We start from the raw sequence: 16,848 nt of genomic DNA, 5'->3' as shown, positions 1-16,848 counted from the left end.
CTATTAGCATGTGTTATTTTGGAAAAGTCCAAAATGCTAGAGTGAAGGTTCAAACAAGGGACTTGTTGGTTACTTTGCCTCCGCCTTACCACTATGCCACTATGTTTCTTAGAATTTTTAATGACAAAGATTAAATATACAGTGAACTCTTAAATTAAATAATTTTATAAATGTATTTTAATTTTAATTTTATATTCTCTATCTTTTAAATTAATTATATTTTTAATTATGTACCATTATTAATAGAAATATAAACTTTACTAAAAATTTATTAATTTACTTTATCTATTTCAATGTTAATGTTATGATTAAAGTTATTTGTTTTGATACTAGTATTGAAATTTATTAATATTATGGATTGTTATTCTTATTATATCAAATTAAGATACTAGTGTAGTAGTACTAACTAATTTTATGTCTATTTTTGTATTAGTTGTCTATTTTATATTTTTTATTTACGTAGGATCGATTTTACCGGTTCAACTAGTAATTTATCGGTTAAACTAATAAACTAATGAACCAGTAGTCTGAGCGGTTTGATCACCGGTTCGGTTCTTACAACTATGGTATTTTGATTCTCTGGAATCAATTTGCTTGAGAATAGCTTTTCAAACATTGAACCAAACATAGGAATATAATATTTCCATCATAAAATTTCTAGGAATTATTTATAATTCTCCCAACTACACACACCCTCAAAGGGATACTATAAGTAAATGTTCTGAAAATTGGACCGAACCGACCAATCAGACTGATTCAACTGCAAACCAACAACATTAACGGTCTGGTCAGACATAAATCAGTTTAAAAAACCGGTGAAAAATCATTAAACCGACCGGTCGGACCGAACCAGAACCCGCCCGGTTTACACAAAAACGGAAGCTCCTTCGTTTCTTTCTCCCTTTCTTTTCTTTCATTCAGAAAGAAATCACACAAACCCAGCCAAAAAACCCTAGCACTGTAAGCCTACACCACAGCCGCAAGGAGTTGCATACTGCCGCCGTCCGTCGCACTCAAAGTTTGCCATCCGTCCGTCTATCTAGCTTCCCTCGTGCTCCAAGTCTTCAACCCCTGTTCGCTGTCACCGATCGCGGCTGCTTCCTCGAGCTCGGCGTCCGTCGTCTTTGTCTGCTCAGCCGCGCTTCCGTCGCCGTTTGTGTGCCGTTCATGTTCGGGTTTTCGTTCAGCTGTCGTCTTCGTTCGCGTTCTTCGCCGTTCATGTTCGCTCGGCGTTCACTGTTCGCGTTCACTCGCCGTTCACCGTTCAAGTTCGCATTGGCGTTCGTCTGGAAGCCACGTTGCTCTGCTTCAAACTCTGCAACCAACCCGCGCGCTCCACCTAGCCTTCGAACGGCTCTCTTTTGCCATGAGTTCCCTAAACCCGCCACCATACAATACACTCACACAACACCAATACTCTGCTTCAAACTCTGCAATTTCTGATTTCCATTACAATAAGTAACTATTTGATTTGGTAGTAGTTTGAATTTTTTCATAGCCTGAATTAAAGTTACAATAGTTATGTTCTCTTCTCTATCACATTGATATTAAGCTTTGAATTCTCTTCTTTCGTTTTAATTTTACCGCACTCAACATGTTTGATGAAATGCTTTAACCATATAGGTTTTATAATTTTTAGCTTTTAGAAACTTAGTAAGTTGATTGCATGTGAAATTAGAATAATTGGATCTTTGTAATTAGGAAATTTTAGCTGCACAAATAGCATCTTTGCAGAAAACATATTAGCATGATGATTCCACTTGCATTAGTGTTCTTCTAGTAAATTTTAACTGTTATTCTGAACTTGTTAATTTGCTAATTGTTTTTGTGTTTTTGTTCTGTTGTTACACACATGACAAGTTAACAGTTACACATATGGCCAATAAAGGTTGTTATTTGCTATAAAAGTTTATTATAAAAAAATAACTTCCACTAGTTCTAGTGGGCAGTGTCTTTTTGTAGCCACTCGTTGTACATGCTTTGGTATCTCCTTATCTAAAGCTACCCATGGCCGTGCCAAGACAACAAAGAGGGCCCATTCTGATTTCAGTCATTTGAAAAGATAACATATTCTATTAATGGAAAACTCAATCGTCCCACTAGCAACTCAATTAAATTACAATTGGTTTTGGTCCCAATCATTAGGCCACTGCTTCACGCTGTGAGTATTTATTTGGTTCACACTTCAGTTAAACTTCAAATGAAAGTCCTCATTAGATTGTGTCTTGTATGTTTCTATTTTGAGATATGATGATTGGTCACGCTGCTTCCTCTTCTCTGTTGACATCCCGAGAGGAGGAATTCAACAATCATGAACAAGCTTCCCTTTACTTGAAGACTTTGACTAGGTGATTGTTGTTGTTAATTGTTGTTTATATAAAAGTAAAGTCATATACACATTTGTTAATAAAAAAATACTATGTGCATGTCAAAAACCAACTATTAAATTGATTACTATATATTTATGTATAAATATATGTATTATTGTATTATTTAATTTATTTTTAATATGTATTTATATTAATAATTGATTTATTGGATGATATAGCATGATTTATTTATTTACGTCTTCAACTATATTTGCTTACTTGGTGCACTTTATTTCGCTTGTAGGCCCTCTGAAGTTGGTGAGATGGAGGCAGAGTGTGCAATCAAGAATGATGTAACTGAAGTAAGGAAAACTACGCCAATCTACCAGAGTCAAAATTGTGCTGTCAAAACTTTTACTACAATAAATAAATAAAAATGTCCTCTTTTAAGTGCATGAGTGGTTTTTACCTTGAATTCTTTAATCATATCTATTTGAATGGTGTCAAATTTTGGCAATATATCTAATACATAATTCTTCGTATGCAACATTACTAGTGTAAACATTTTGGAACATGTTTAGGGTATTATCTTAATCTTAGTACTGTATAATAAAATGAAATTCCAAAAAAAAAAATTTGACAAAACCTTCAAAGAAAGAATTATTGTATAAAATACTATATGTACATTAAAAATTATTCACCAAATTAGTCATCATATATTTGTATATAAATATATTATAATTTAATTTATTTTTAATATATATTTTACATTAATAATTAATTTTAGTGACTGATTTTAATATTCACTTAGAAGTAGCTTTTATTGTATGCAATAAAGTGTTAAAGGCTCCTTAATTATCTACGGTCAACTTGCATGCATATCATGATAGGAAAATTTGAACAACAACCTTGACTCCGTCATTTTCCATATTTATTTTTATCTTGAGATTAAAAGAAATAGTTAGTTAGCAATTTTGTTGTTAAGATACATATTAAAATTATTGTTAGTAAAGTTTTAAATTTTTTAGTTTAATAAATATATAATAAATACATTGTAAATTTAAATTTTGTATAATTTTTTATAAAAACTCGTTCAGTTGTATATATTGGCTAAACCAAAATAAATTACTAATATTTGCTTCCGGTTTGCTTGTGCAGTTAATAGGTAATACCCCAATGGTATACCTGAACAAAATAGCAGAGGGGTGCGTAGCCCGAATTGCTGCTAAGTTAGAGTCCATGCAACCCTGCTCCAGTGTCAAAGATAGGCATGACATTCCTTCATTTTACAACTTTTACTTCATATTTGTATTTATTTTATTTTGGTCATGAGAAAATTTCGAGGCCGGCAATTTTAATTGATAATGACTAACATTTTTGGTCAGCAGTTCAATATCCTTAACCCAACCGTGTAACACCATATTTTTAGCTAACACTTTTTAATATTGTTGGCTAACTGCCAGCTAAAAACAATAAATTGTGCTGGCTCTCTAGTATTTTTCTTTTGTAATTATAGTTTCTTTTCCCACTCAGGTTAGCATTTAGCATGATCAAAGATGCTGAAGAAAAAGGTCTCATCACACCTGGAAAGGTTAGTAAAATTTCTAGATATCAAAATAGAGCTTTGCAATTTCTAAACATGAATTTTATTTGGACATACAAATTAAATACCAGTAAAAGTGAAGTATCTGTGCGTCATATTCATACATGTTCTGCATATTTTTACTGTCCATAATGATAAAATATTGAGAGGGGCTCTTAAGAAGTTCTTATTATTTTGTTGTAAAAAGAGTGTTCTTGTTGAGGCAACGAGTGGTAACACCGGCATTGGGTTGGCATTCATAGGAGCATTGAAGGGTTACAGAGTAATAGTTGCCATGCCTGCTTCAGTGAGCCTTGAGAGAAAAATAGTACTTGGAGCTTTTGGAGCAGAGGTGTATCTCACTGACCCTGACAAAGGAACTATTGCAGTTATTCAGAAGGCTGAAGAGATTATATCCAAGACTCCTGGGAGTATCATGCTTCGCCAGATTGATAATCCTGCAAATCCCAAGGTACCTTGTTGTCTTCTTACCAAACAACTGTGACCACTTTGCATATTCATTCACTCACAATATTTGGACTTCAACAAAGTTGATGGAATACTATGTTCATTAAATTGTGTGCCTATATGAGGTTATGTTTCAAACTAGAAAGTATATTTGTCCCTGTTGTTAGTAAATTTGAGTCCAGGGTAACTAGGTAACACAAATATTAATTTATGACATTATGTCTTCTTTGCACCTCCAATATCTAAATTTTATAGATCTATTATTGGCAATGTTTTTTGCTTATGAGGTTGAGAGGAGAAAATGAACGATATTGGCTGTTGCGGAGTTTCACAAGAACATGGGATGAGGCAAATGATTTGTATGTTTTATTTTTTTTTTAAATTAATTGCTTTGAAATTATATGGTGTGATCTTGTCTTCTTAATAATAAATATTTCTTTTAAAAAAAATCAGACAGACCAATCGAAGCATTAAAAAACATTTAAATTTTAATTTAATACAAATTGGAAATTCCAATTTCAACCTCTTTTAAATTTTATCGTCCTGCACTAAATCAAACCCCATAAGAATGAAAAACATCAATTTTAGTCCAATTAAGAAAATTCATTCCCCATTTTTACATAAATGAGAGTTACTTACATTGTCATGAACAATTATCATCCTTGAATAGGTTCACTATGAGACAACTGGGCCTGAGATATGGAGAGACTGTGGAGGGAAAGTTGATGCTTTGGTTGCAGGGATAGGAACTGGGGGCACAATTACCGGTGCTGGCAGGTTCCTTAAGGAGAAAAACCCCAATATCAAGGTTCACCTCTCGCGGCCTATTTGGTTTGATTTTTTTTTTATAAATTCTAAAGTATAAACCAAAAAATACAAACCAAATAAATAAACTCTTTATAAGGATAGATTTAATTTGTATTTTCATCTTTTATTTTTATTTTTAATATTTTCTATTTTTAAATTTTTTATTTAAAAAAAAACAGAATTCTATTGTTTTGACTGATTTTTCTTTTTTTTTTTTACACAATATAAAAAATAAAAAATACTAAAAATGAACACATAAAATAAAAACAAAAACCAAACGCAGCCTAAGTTTTTCCAATATTGAAGCTAGCTTCAAGGTTCCTGTTGCCCATTTTTTTTGTTTGGCAGGTGTATGGTATAGAACCAGTTGAAAGTGCAGTCCTAAGTGGAGGAGAGCCAGGTGATTTTATCATTATCCACATTCATACGTGCTTTCTTTCTCTTAAAGTGTTTTTAGTGCACAAGTTTTGTTCCTCTTTATCCTCAATGACTAAGGAAAGGAGTAGAAGGGCTTGTAAGAATGAATTTTTCAATGATGGCATAACAAACTCTTTGGGAGAAAAAGAATATGTTCTTTAAGTTTAGTAAGATCTTAGCAACAATTTGAGTTGTGATTACTAACTGTTTTGTATTTTTGTTGGTATGTCAAAGGTATTCACCAAATACAAGGGATTGGTAATGGCATCATTCCTGGCGTACTGGATATTAATCTCCTAGATGAAGTTATTCAGGTATATCTTAAAACTAACATATTCCCATTCAAATTTGAATTAGTGTGAAGATGGTATTGCAAACCTAATAGTTCAGTCAAATATGTCAAGTCATCTAACAGTTTGCAATACTATCTTTATATGAAGACGTCCTCATGGAAGTAGTCATCTTTTGGGTATGATCAAAACTGACCATTACACACACATAACCAAGTGCAGTACTAGTGGCCTATTATTTTTGTAATGAATGATAAATCTGCAATGATACTGAAGAATATTAATCTGAATTTGATTCTTGAGACATGTTAATATGAAAAAGAGCAACGATATTCCAAAAGCATGTTACTAATATTATGTGTTGCAGATATCAAGTGAAGAAGCTATAGAGACTGCCAGGCAACTTGCCTTGAAAGAAGGTTTGCTGGTACGGAAATGATCATTCGTGATTCCTTTTTAAGTTTTTTCTTTCTTTTTAAGTATATATTCAGATTGATTTTTTTCCATGCTGATTATGTTATCACTTTTGCTTTTCTAGATGGGAATTTCATCAGGTGCTGCAGCTGCAGCTGCAATAAAAGTGGGGAAGAGACCTGAGAATGCAGGGAAGCTCATTGCTGTAAGTTTGTAATCTTCAATCAACGAGTTTGTTGAACTATGAGATAACTAATTGACTATTACATAATCTTCTTAAAATTCTCTAGGGTGGAAGTTTTCATGGAAAAATTCCAAGTGCAAAATTACACACCAGAAGTTTCATGAAATTTTTAACCTCCTAATTAATCAAACATACCCTTATTAGAAGGGCAAGTATTTGCTGGTGAGTGGTGTCATTTGAACATCACAATGTAGGTCACCACTCAACAGAAAAAAGCTCCAATGGTGAATAAAAAAGGGTTTGTGTGTTAGAGTTGGGTGGCCACACCAAAATCCAGTAGAAGCAGAGCAGGTTTTGACATGGAGTATGCTGAATATTCTATGTTCAAATAACTTTTTCTTACGTGCTGATTGTGTTGATAGATTCGTGATGGTGATGACTATTAGGCTTTATTTGTCGAGCAATATTACATGATCAACAAAATTGATCATTTTTTATCAATCCTTGGGCAACAGAGGTATTTTTGTACTAAATTCTAAACCCTATACTCTAAATCTAATAGTATAAAAATCAAGTGTTGGCCCAAATTGTTAGCGAATATTGATAAAAAGTATTAACCCCCTAGTATTTCTCTTGTATTTTGTTTGATATGTGTCTCCGACAAAGTAATACATATACAATTTGTCTTTCATCTCCATTGTTCACAAATTTTGTACAGAAAGAAAATTAGGCAAATTTTGTTTATTCTTATATTTGTTTCCTTACCTAAACATATTTATATCTAGTATCTTTGTGGATAATTGTCGGAAACAAACCTCATAGTTTTCCCCTTTATTAATGTTGCTAGTTGTGTAATTGTTGTACTTCTACCTATGAATCTGTTTTGCTAAACCCTGCCACTTACTCATGTTGCCATGCAGGTGGTGTTTCCCAGTTTTGGAGAGCGTTACTTGTCTTCGCCATTGTTTGAACATATTAGGAACGAAGCTGAACAAATGACATTTGAGTAGGATCAGAAAATCCAAACCAAAAGACACTGCAACCATGTGTTCCGCTGCTCCCAGAATTTTAACCAAAACTAAACCATAGTGTTGTTATGTGTGGCATAAGTTGCTCAACTGAAGATGATATGATATCAGTTTTTAAAAGAAAAAATAATACAAAGGAAGAAGAAAACGATGTTGTTTTCTTCGTCTTACTACAGTAATTTTTTTGGGGTAATCTAATAGAAGTGTTAAGTGTAACTTCTGTGATGGAACTCGTGCTTTCACACTCCTTTTTTGTGTTGTGTAAGCATATGGTATTTTTGAGTATTGATGAATTCCCCATTTGGCTATATTTTTATGAACTAGACTTTAATATGTCATAAGAATTTCTTTCCGCACAGCCCTTAATCTGAAGAGACAACAGAATTAGAAGTAAAATCAGAAGAATTCCTTTTGGTCATCCGTGAATCTTCGAGGCACGATAGGAACAAACATGACTTTACCTAATTGTTCTAGTTTTTTTTTTTTTTTTTTTTTAGTATCTAGTTAATTTACATTTATAATTAAAATTAGGGCAAAACACACATAATTGGATAGCAAATTTATACAATTGCAATATCCTGAAAGAGCTTACATTTCGGTTCTAACCCTAATCTATGTAAACCACTATACTTGTTGCAGATTGCGTGCAAATCTCACTAAACCATAAACTGTGATACCCTGTCGCAAGTGATAGTTCTAACCCTAATCTATGTAAACTACTATACCCTGTTGCAGATTGCGTGCAAATCTCACTAAACCATAAACTGTGATACCCTGTCGTAGGTTATAGTCAATTCACTGAATGCCCATAAACCACCATTGCAAGCCAAGGTTTACGTGCAGCAAAATCCACGCATAATCGTTATTGGTAGTCGTGGATTATAAAAAAACTAGCAAAGTGAATCTGCTGCTAGCTATAGCAGTTTATGCTTTATAATGGTATAAAACTACAATGGTCAATCATGGATTATTCATTAGAATGAACTGTGATATTTGTGGTTGAGAGATTTTGAGAGAGAATCACATGAGCACCATCTTCAGATTAGCGGTAGTTTGTTATATGTTAGGCTTTTATATTTTTTTTATCACCTTACATTAGTGCAATTTTTTGCTGTAGTAAAAGATTAGATAGATTATTACCTATAAGTGTCTATATTACTCAAATCTGATTAGGGCATTTGTATAAATGTTATATATTAGTCTTTTATCTTTTTTTATCACCTTATATTAGTGCAATTTTTTGTTTGATGCAGTTGACTAAGTGTATTTATACTGTTAAGAGGCAACATAATATGTCTCTACATAACCGGATCATACCTTACTTGGAGTCTACTGGTTTGTATTACTTTGCTAGGTTGAACAACCATTGGTTCTAGGTGTATGAGTCTATGGTGAGCGCATTTATTGAGAGGTGTCATTCCGAGATGCACACCTTCCATATGCCATTCGAGGAGTGCTCCATCAGTCTACAAGACGTGGTGTATCAATTGGGATTGCCTGTTGATGGAGAGGCTGTTAGTGGGTAACTCACTAACTTCGAACAGTTCATTCCTGATGGGAAGCCAGCGTGGGAGTAGTTTGAAGAGCTATTCGGTGAGCTGCCGCCGCTGAATATAGTCAACCAGATGATGATTTACTTCACATGGTTCTATGAGAGGTTTAGGGTGCTCCCAACTAATGTTAGTGAGGACACAGTGCGTATATACGCTCGGGATTATATTTTGATGCTATCATATACTCAGTTGTTCGATGACAAGAATGGAAACCTGGTTCACCTTCGGTGGTTGTCGTATGTGGCGAAGCTTGACAAGTTGGGCAATTATAGCTCGGTTCAGCTGCATTGGCATGGTTGTATATATCCATATGTCGGGTTGCCAACATAAATGTCACTAACCTGGACCACTATAGCTACTTCAGCCATGGATATGGAAAACATGGAGATGCAACCAACGGACAGGCTGGTGCAATCACAGGTATCAAATTGGAAGTTCCTGCCAACACAGTCAATTGAGGATTTGGAATCAATACCCCAGAACTGTCGACAACATCCTCCAATTTCGCATACAAATCGTGTGTTCGCACCTCTCGGAAACTTCTCTGACAATGAAATAGAATATATAGATCCTCTTTGGACCCTATCAGAAACATACGATACTTCACACCAACTGACATAATGACAATCGAGATATTGTAAAATAACTTTTTCACCCGCTTGGCCTTCTGCAATATATTAGTTTTTAGATCTGGCAAACTATTCGATGAATGGATAAAGACACTTAGCAGTTCTTTGTCAGTAAACTTCACACCCTTTCTTTTCTTTTTTGAATTTTTTCTATGTAGTGCACAATGTAACACTCTACCTTTTAGCACCTCATGATCGCACTAAAAGTCCAAGCATTACCAACTTCTACTCCTTTAATTTCATACTATATTTATTTAATATTGAGCCTTCACGTATCTAAAGCGAAGACTGTGCTAGGGCACTATATCCCAGGGGCCATATTTATATACATGACCGAAAGGCAACATCACGAGGAGATGTGTCGGGTTGGCAGTTGAACCGACAAGTGATATCACTACCAATAGCACAGGCATTCATCATGTGCATTTTTTATGTGTTTGCTTGCTTTGTTTACTTGCATTTCAGTGCCTAAATGTATAACATGCTTACTTGATTCCTGAATTACTTGTTATACACGTCAACTACCTGTGTTTTACTTGTTTGTATATATTTGTAATTTCTACTGGAATTGAGTAAGCTCAGTAAGCGGTGGCAATGGGATCGCATGGAGGTTAGGCTGGCAAAGGCTGTGGGACAGCGGTAAACTATTAGTTAGAAAATCCTTAGGATTTAGATAACCCTTTTTAGTTTTTACTTAAATGTTTCTAAGCTTGAATCTTATGCTTGATGTAAAATTCTAGGATTGCCTTTGGCGTCCTGGAACTTTATATCTTATATATTGGACACTGTTGTCATATAGAGAACTTCCGGTTCTCATACCATATGTTATTATTATTTTTCAGATGCAAGTCGTAACCCACCTCAGTGAGTTGCGGGATGGTGACAAAACAGAGGATCTTTTGCTCTCTTTTGTATTTTGGATTACTTTGTTATAGATATGCTCTCACTTTTGTATCTTTGTTTCCTTATAGGATATTTGAGAGACTTATGTTGATGTTTAACTTTTCAAACATTCTGTATTGTCTGTATATAACTAGTCGGCCTAAACTCCACGGGCTGCGGCTTGTATTCTTTTGACTATCATATTTACCTATATATCTATATACTTTGTAATCTTTTATATCTTTATCATGTTGTACCTTACCCTTTTGCACTTTTAGTAATCGTGTGAAGGCTTTGCGCTTTTGTATCTCTGTTTTGAGTTTTATTTCTTCATCGGAATTCTCGTATTACTATTTCCTTCTATATATATATTATTGTATAAGCTTTTGAACTGTCGTGGCACTTTGTTATCCTTCGCTTTACGACTAGAGATAAGGTTTAGGGTGATAGGGTGTTACATTTAGTGGTATCAGAGCGGTTCGTCCTCGTAAGCCTGAGGGATAGACCGATTGTGCTTTATTGCATACTCTAGTTCATTTTTCTTTCGTGCTATTTAGATTATCTACTTGATATGCATAGCATGCTTGTTGTTGAGTGCCTTTTTGGGATAATTGAAACCCTAGGCTTGAGATATTGAAACTGATCACCTTGATATCAATTATTTGGTGTGGATAAGACCCTGAATGGTAACTCATGAACGAGGTTGATCATGTACACGGAGAGACAATGACAATGACCAATCGGCCAATAACCATGACGAGTTCATGGCGACGATGACCAATCTAGGAAATACTTTGTAATCAAATGTTGATGCGATGATGAAAGCTGTGGAGAGGCTGGGGCAACCAGTCAGAAATGGAAATTGAAATGGAAATGGTGGAGGAGCTGGGAATGATCTACGGGGTGCTCAGATGACTTTGGCTTCGTTTCTCAATGTTCACCCGCCAGCTTTTAGAGGAACGACAAATGATACTGAGGTGGATAACTGGTTCCGAGCCATGGAGCGTGCATTACAGATTCAGCATGTCCCAAATAACCAATTCGTAGAATTTGCAGCCTATCAACTAATGGGAAAAGCGCAACACTGGTGGCAAGGAGAGTGCCAATTGCTACGACTTTCGAACGCAAACATTCCTTGGGACGTGTTTCAGACGGCATTTTACAAGAAGTATTTTCCTGAATCAGTAAGAGAAGCTAAGGTGTTGGAGCTTATGCAGCTGAAGCAAGGCTCATTATCTGTAGCAGAGTATACGAGCAAGTTTGAGGAACTTTGTAGATTCTCTAGGGTGTGTCAGGGTGCCCCAAAATCCTATGAAAATTGGAAGTGCATAAAGTACCAAGGAGGTTTGAGGGAAAACATCATGACTATTGTGGCTCCTTTGGAGATTCGGGTGTTCTCTGAGTTAGTGAACAAATCCTAAGTGGTTGAGGACTATGCAAAGAAGGTGACACTAGCAAGGGGCACTAGAGGAGGAAACAACAATAGAGGCCGAGGCAAATACTTTCAGCCTAGAGGTCCGAACTTCAAGAGAGGTGGACACGCACCTCAACACCCTCAAGGTTGAGGGAATTTTAGGGGAAACAACTATTATCAGTATCACCAGGCGAGAGAAAAAGGTAAACAAAACAAAACTTCTCCAAATTTAATTTGTGACTGTTGTGGATATTTTCACCCTTACGACTCGTGCAAGCTGGGTTTAGGTGGCTGTTTTATTTGTGGATTGCCTGGGCACATTGCGAAGGATTGTTCTCATGGGAGAAATCCGAATGCGGGTCAGAACCAACAACAAGGTCGGGTGTTTGCTGTGAACGCCAATGATGCTGCGAAGTCGGATCCTCTGACGAGAGGTAAATGTTTATTTGGCGATAAAGAGTTGATTGTATTGTATGATATTGGAGCTTCACAGTCATTCATTTCATTTAACAAGGCTAAGGATCTAGGGTTGAGAATGTCAGAATTAGCTTTTGATTTGCATGTGCATACCCCGTATCAGACAGTTGTGACTAGATCAGGTTATAGGGAAATACCTTTCAAGATTGATGATAGAACCTTTATTCATGATTTAATCTGTTTGCTAATGGTTGGGTTGGAGATGATTTTGGGATTTGATTGGTTGTCAAAGAATCGAGTATTGTTGGATTATTTTGAGTGGTCGATTCGCTTTATGTGGAAAGGGGAAGGAGGAGCAGCTGTAGCTGAGGGTTATTACCTAAACTCTATGATAGTGAACTGTAGTAGGAAAGAGTGTCAGGGTTACATACTCTTGGATGCAAATGTGTTGGGATGAATATAAGTTAGATCGAATTCCGGTAGTTCAGGAGTTTCCCGAAGTGTTTCCCGAAGATATTCCTGAATTTTTACCTCAGAGGAAAATTGAATTTGCGATAGACTTAGTGCCAGGAGCGAGACCAGTTTCAATTGCACCATACAGGATGGCTCCGATAGAGCTGGCTAAACTTAAGACTTAGTTGGAAGAGCTTCTGAACAAAAGGTTCATTCGACCGAGTGTATCTCTGTGGGGAGCACCAGTTTTATTGGTGAAGAAGAAAAATGGAGGAATGCGACTCTGCGTGGACTATCGACACTTAAACAAAGTGACTGTGAAGAACAAGTATCTGTTGCCTAGGATCGATAACTTAAAGGATCAATTGCAAGGAGCTGGAGTGTTCTCGAAGATTGATTTAAGATCCAGTTACCATCTGATAAGGGTGAAGGAGGATGATATTCTGAAGACTACATTTAGAACACATTATGGTCACTATGAATATGCGGTGGTGTCCTTTGGGTTGACGAATGCACCTGCTGTGTTCATGGATTAAATGAACAGAGTATTTCGTCCCCTTTTTGGACAAGTTTATGGTGGTGTTCTTAGATGACATCCTGTTTTAATCAAAGATGGTGAGAGAGTATGAAGAGAACCTGAGGATTGTGTTACAAATCCTGAAGGAGTGTAAATTGTATGCTAAGTTGTTAAAGTGCGAATTCTGGAAGGAGGACGTGAAGTTTTTAGGTCACATGGTGAGTAAAGGAGGGGTAGCGATGGATCTATCAAAGGTTGAGGCGGTAATGGAGTGGGAAAGACCGACGTCAGTGACTGAGGTTAGGAGTTTCTTGGGGTTAGCCAGATATTACCGAAGGTTCATTCATGAATTTTCACAAATCGCTCTACCGATGACTAAGTTAACCAGAAAAGATACACCTTTTGTATGGACGTCCAAGTGTGAGGAAAGTTTTTAGACTCTGAAGGAGAATTTGACTTCAGCGTCAGTTTTGATTTTACCTAAACCACATAAACCGTTTGAGGTTTACTGCGATGCCTCGCTGAAAGGTATGGGTTGTGTTTTAATGCAATACCGGAACGTGGTGGCTTACGCTTCACGTCAGCTAAGACCACATGAGGTGAATTACCAAACTCATGACTTGAAATTGGTGGCAGTTGTGTTTGCATTGAAAATTTGGAGGCACTACTTATATGGAGTGAGGTTTAGAGTCTTTTCTGATCATAAGAGTCTCAAGTACATCTTTGATCAGAAGAGCTCAATATGCATCAGACGAGGTGGATGGAGCTACTGAAGGATTACGATGTTGAGCTAAGTTATCACCCTGGTAAGGCTAATGTTGTAGTAGATGCCTTGAGCCGGAAGTCATTGACCATTGCGTGGATGCGAATTAAATAAGAAGAGTTGGTAGATAAGTTTGCGGAGCTTAAGTTGGATCTTGGTGAAGTTGAAGGGAAAGCTTGTTTGAATCAATTATGCATTTCAAGTACGTTCAAGTCAGAAATTCAAAGGGCTTAGCAAGACGAACAAGAACTTCAAAAGATGTTTCAACCTATTAGTAAAGAGAGGCACGGAGAATTCACTAAAGACGGTGAAAGGTTATGGAGATACAAGGGGCGGATTTGTATGCCGGATGTTGGTAGTTTGAGATAAGAGTTGTTGTCGAAAGCTCATAACAGCGGATTTTCTATTCATCCAGGAAGTACAAAGATGTATCGTCATTTGAAAAAATGCTTTGGTGGCCTGGGATGAAGAGTGATGTAGCTACACTTGTGTCTAAGTGTCTGACATGTCAGAAGGTGAAGATAGAGCTTCAGAGACCGTCGGGAATGTTACAGCCACTTGAGATTCCTTAGTGAAAATGGGAAGGAATTGCAATGGACTTTGTAACTGGGTTGCCGAGGACTAGGTCGGGACTTAATGCGGTTTCGATGATCGTGGATTACTTAACCAAGTTCGCTCACTTTCTGCCTATCCGAGTGAACTATTCATTGGAGGAATTAGCGAGGCTATACATCAAAGAGATTGTAAGGTTGCATGGTGTGCCATAGACTATAGTTTCAGATCGAGATCCTCGATTCACATCAAGGTTTTAGGGAGCTTTTCAAAGAGCTTTCGGTACGAGACTATGTCTCAGTACAGCGTATCATCCACAAACTGATGGATAGTTAGAAAGGACTATTCAGACGTTGGAGGATATGCTAAGGGCGTGTGTGTTGGATCAACCGGGAAGTTGAGACCGTTACATGTCATTGGTGGAGTTTGCGTACAACCACAGCTTTCATACAAGCATTAAAATGACTCCGTATGAGAATGGAAGTGCCAGTCTTCACTGTGTTGGTATGAAGCCGGTGAGACAAGTGTGTTGGGTCCGGATTTGATAGCTGAGACTACTGAGAAGATCAAACAGATTCGAGCTAGAATCCTAACTGCACAGATCCGACAGAAGAGTTATGCGGGTCAGAGAAGGAAACCATTGGAATTTGAAGTGGGTGAACATGTATTTCTAAGGGTTACTCCAACAACTAAGATCGAAAGGGCGATCAAAACGAAGAAGTTGAATCCGAGGTTTATCGGACCTTTTGAAGTGTTGAGGCGAGTCGGGCCGGTGGCATATCAAGTAGCTTTGCCGCCGCATTTATCTAACTTGCATGACGTGTTCCATGTGTCACAACTTTGGACGCACACATCGGATACGGCTCATGTGTTAGATCCCGAGTCGGTCAAATTGAAGGAGAACCTGACTTTTCAAGTCACACCAGTGCAGATCGAAGACACTAGTGTGAAGAAGTTACGTGGAAAGGAAGTTCTGTTGGTAAAGGTAGCTTGGAATAGAGCTGGAATGGAGGAGCACACATGGGAGTTGGAGTTAGAAATGCGAAAGAATTATCCGGAGTTATTTTCAGGTAATCACTAAATTTTGGGGATAAAATTTCTAATTTCGTAGGGAGAATGTAAGAACCAGAAACAATTAACCGATTAATTAATGTAAAATAAAAATGAATTAATTACCTGGAATAGGTTCAAAAATTTATAATTTTAATTAAAAAATTTAGAGGTGAGATTTGGATTCAATGAATTTTTCCAAGTAGAAAAATGTAATTTTCTGCGAAAAATTGCATAAAAACGCGTACCGATAAATTAGTCGGTAGTATCGGCTTAAGTCTGTCCGGTATTGTGTGAGAGTAATAAAATGGTAGAAAAACTTAGAAAAGTAACCAAAGTTAAAAACCGGGTGCTAATTCCAAAGGTTTGGCCCAAAGTTGGGCCAAACGGGCCAAAAACACTAACGAGTTGGACCGGACCCAAGTTGGGCCAAAGCCCAACATATATAATACCTTAAATGAAGCTAACTCAGCCTCATTTTACCAAATAACTCAAGAACATGCATCTGAAGTGAGAAGAGAGGGGAAGGAGAAAACACTATTCACATCCATCTTAAATCGCTCATAACTCGAGATACGATGCTCCGATTCGCATGCCATTTGCGGCCACGCGAAACTCTTGCTGAGCCCGTCAGTTTTAACTAAGTTTTTTGGTAAGATTTTGAGTTTTATACTCTTTTTTTCTGCCCTAAGTGAATTTCAAAATTTAGGTTTAGTTTTTGAGTGAAAATTTGTGATTTGGTTGTTTAGGTGCCGACCATTAGTGAGGAATTATTGGGTTTTATCTCTAATTTCTATGGATAAGGTAAGGTTTCTCAAAAATTCTTGTGGTTTGGTATATTGTGAATTCTAGGTATTGATGGTGATGATATTGGTATGTATAGCTTGATATTTGGTGACTTTTGGAAGTGGTGTTAGTGATTGAAAGCTTGTTGAATTCGAATTTGGTATTTAGTGCATATTGGAAATCGGCCAGGGTATGATTTTGGTTTCCTCTATGTAATATGTAATGTTTTGTGAAACTTAGGCTAGTGGACCGTAGGATAAGTTTGAATTGTTGATGATGCATAATGATTATTAATGATTGTGTTGATTTGATGAATTATGATGGTGTTGTTGG

At 36.5% G+C, this 16,848-nt stretch overlaps 3 protein-coding genes across 6 annotated transcripts; all 3 read left to right on the top strand.

Moving 5' to 3' along the window:
* The first annotated feature begins 740 nt into the window (after positions 1–740).
* On the top strand, positions 741–7,807 carry LOC112750179 (cysteine synthase). 4 transcript variants are annotated; one of them, XM_025798766.3, is made up of 12 exons: positions 741–2,161; positions 2,246–2,348; positions 2,614–2,671; positions 3,468–3,577; positions 3,843–3,900; positions 4,100–4,363; positions 5,030–5,167; positions 5,515–5,566; positions 5,818–5,897; positions 6,241–6,300; positions 6,412–6,492; positions 7,392–7,807. In XM_025798766.3, exons 2-12 carry the CDS (start codon positions 2,248–2,250, stop codon positions 7,479–7,481), a joined length of 1,092 nt encoding a protein of 363 aa, XP_025654551.1. In that variant the 5' UTR covers positions 741–2,161; positions 2,246–2,247; the 3' UTR covers positions 7,482–7,807. The 4 variants fall into 4 exon arrangements, with proteins under 4 accessions (XP_025654551.1, XP_072075120.1, XP_025654556.1 ...); XM_025798771.3 differs by having other exon boundaries at positions 900–2,161; positions 3,848–3,900; XM_072219019.1 differs by having other exon boundaries at positions 898–2,348; positions 4,155–4,363.
* A 5,652-nt stretch (positions 7,808–13,459) lies between these two features.
* On the top strand, positions 13,460–14,699 carry LOC112748311 (uncharacterized mitochondrial protein AtMg00860-like). Its single transcript, XM_025796533.1, has 2 exons — positions 13,460–13,701; positions 14,543–14,699. The coding sequence occupies exons 1-2, from the start codon at positions 13,460–13,462 to the stop codon at positions 14,697–14,699; spliced, it is 399 nt and encodes a 132-aa protein (XP_025652318.1).
* A 21-nt stretch (positions 14,700–14,720) lies between these two features.
* On the top strand, positions 14,721–16,646 carry LOC112748310 (uncharacterized). Its single transcript, XM_025796532.1, has 3 exons — positions 14,721–14,883; positions 15,192–15,749; positions 16,582–16,646. The coding sequence occupies exons 1-3, from the start codon at positions 14,721–14,723 to the stop codon at positions 16,644–16,646; spliced, it is 786 nt and encodes a 261-aa protein (XP_025652317.1).
* The last annotated feature ends 202 nt before the right edge of the window (positions 16,647–16,848 follow it).

The sequence above is a fragment of the Arachis hypogaea genome, chromosome 15 (assembly GCF_003086295.3).
Source record: "Arachis hypogaea cultivar Tifrunner chromosome 15, arahy.Tifrunner.gnm2.J5K5, whole genome shotgun sequence".
Lineage (NCBI taxonomy): Eukaryota > Viridiplantae > Streptophyta > Magnoliopsida > Fabales > Fabaceae > Arachis > Arachis hypogaea.
Note: the sequence above shows the minus strand (reverse complement) of the source record. Positions and strands in the feature narration are given on the sequence as shown.

Bases quoted from the DNA above. Each gene is read 5' to 3' on its own strand.
- LOC112750179 (XM_025798766.3), top strand. From the start codon at position 2,248: ATGATGATTGGTCACGCTGCTTCCTCTTCTCTGTTGACATCCCGAGAG. The intron at 2,672-3,467 runs GTAAGGAAAACT...TTGCTTGTGCAG, and splicing joins TCAAGAATGATGTAACTGAA to TTAATAGGTAATACCCCAAT. The intron at 6,493-7,391 runs GTAAGTTTGTAA...GTTGCCATGCAG, and splicing joins ATGCAGGGAAGCTCATTGCT to GTGGTGTTTCCCAGTTTTGG.
- LOC112748311 (XM_025796533.1), top strand. From the start codon at position 13,460: ATGGTGAGAGAGTATGAAGAGAACCTGAGGATTGTGTTACAAATCCTG. The intron at 13,702-14,542 runs GTTCATTCATGA...CTATTCATCCAG, and splicing joins TTAGCCAGATATTACCGAAG to GAAGTACAAAGATGTATCGT.
- LOC112748310 (XM_025796532.1), top strand. From the start codon at position 14,721: ATGGACTTTGTAACTGGGTTGCCGAGGACTAGGTCGGGACTTAATGCG. The intron at 14,884-15,191 runs GTGTGCCATAGA...GTTGGTATGAAG, and splicing joins AGAGATTGTAAGGTTGCATG to CCGGTGAGACAAGTGTGTTG. The intron at 15,750-16,581 runs GTAATCACTAAA...TGTGAATTCTAG, and splicing joins TTATCCGGAGTTATTTTCAG to GTATTGATGGTGATGATATT.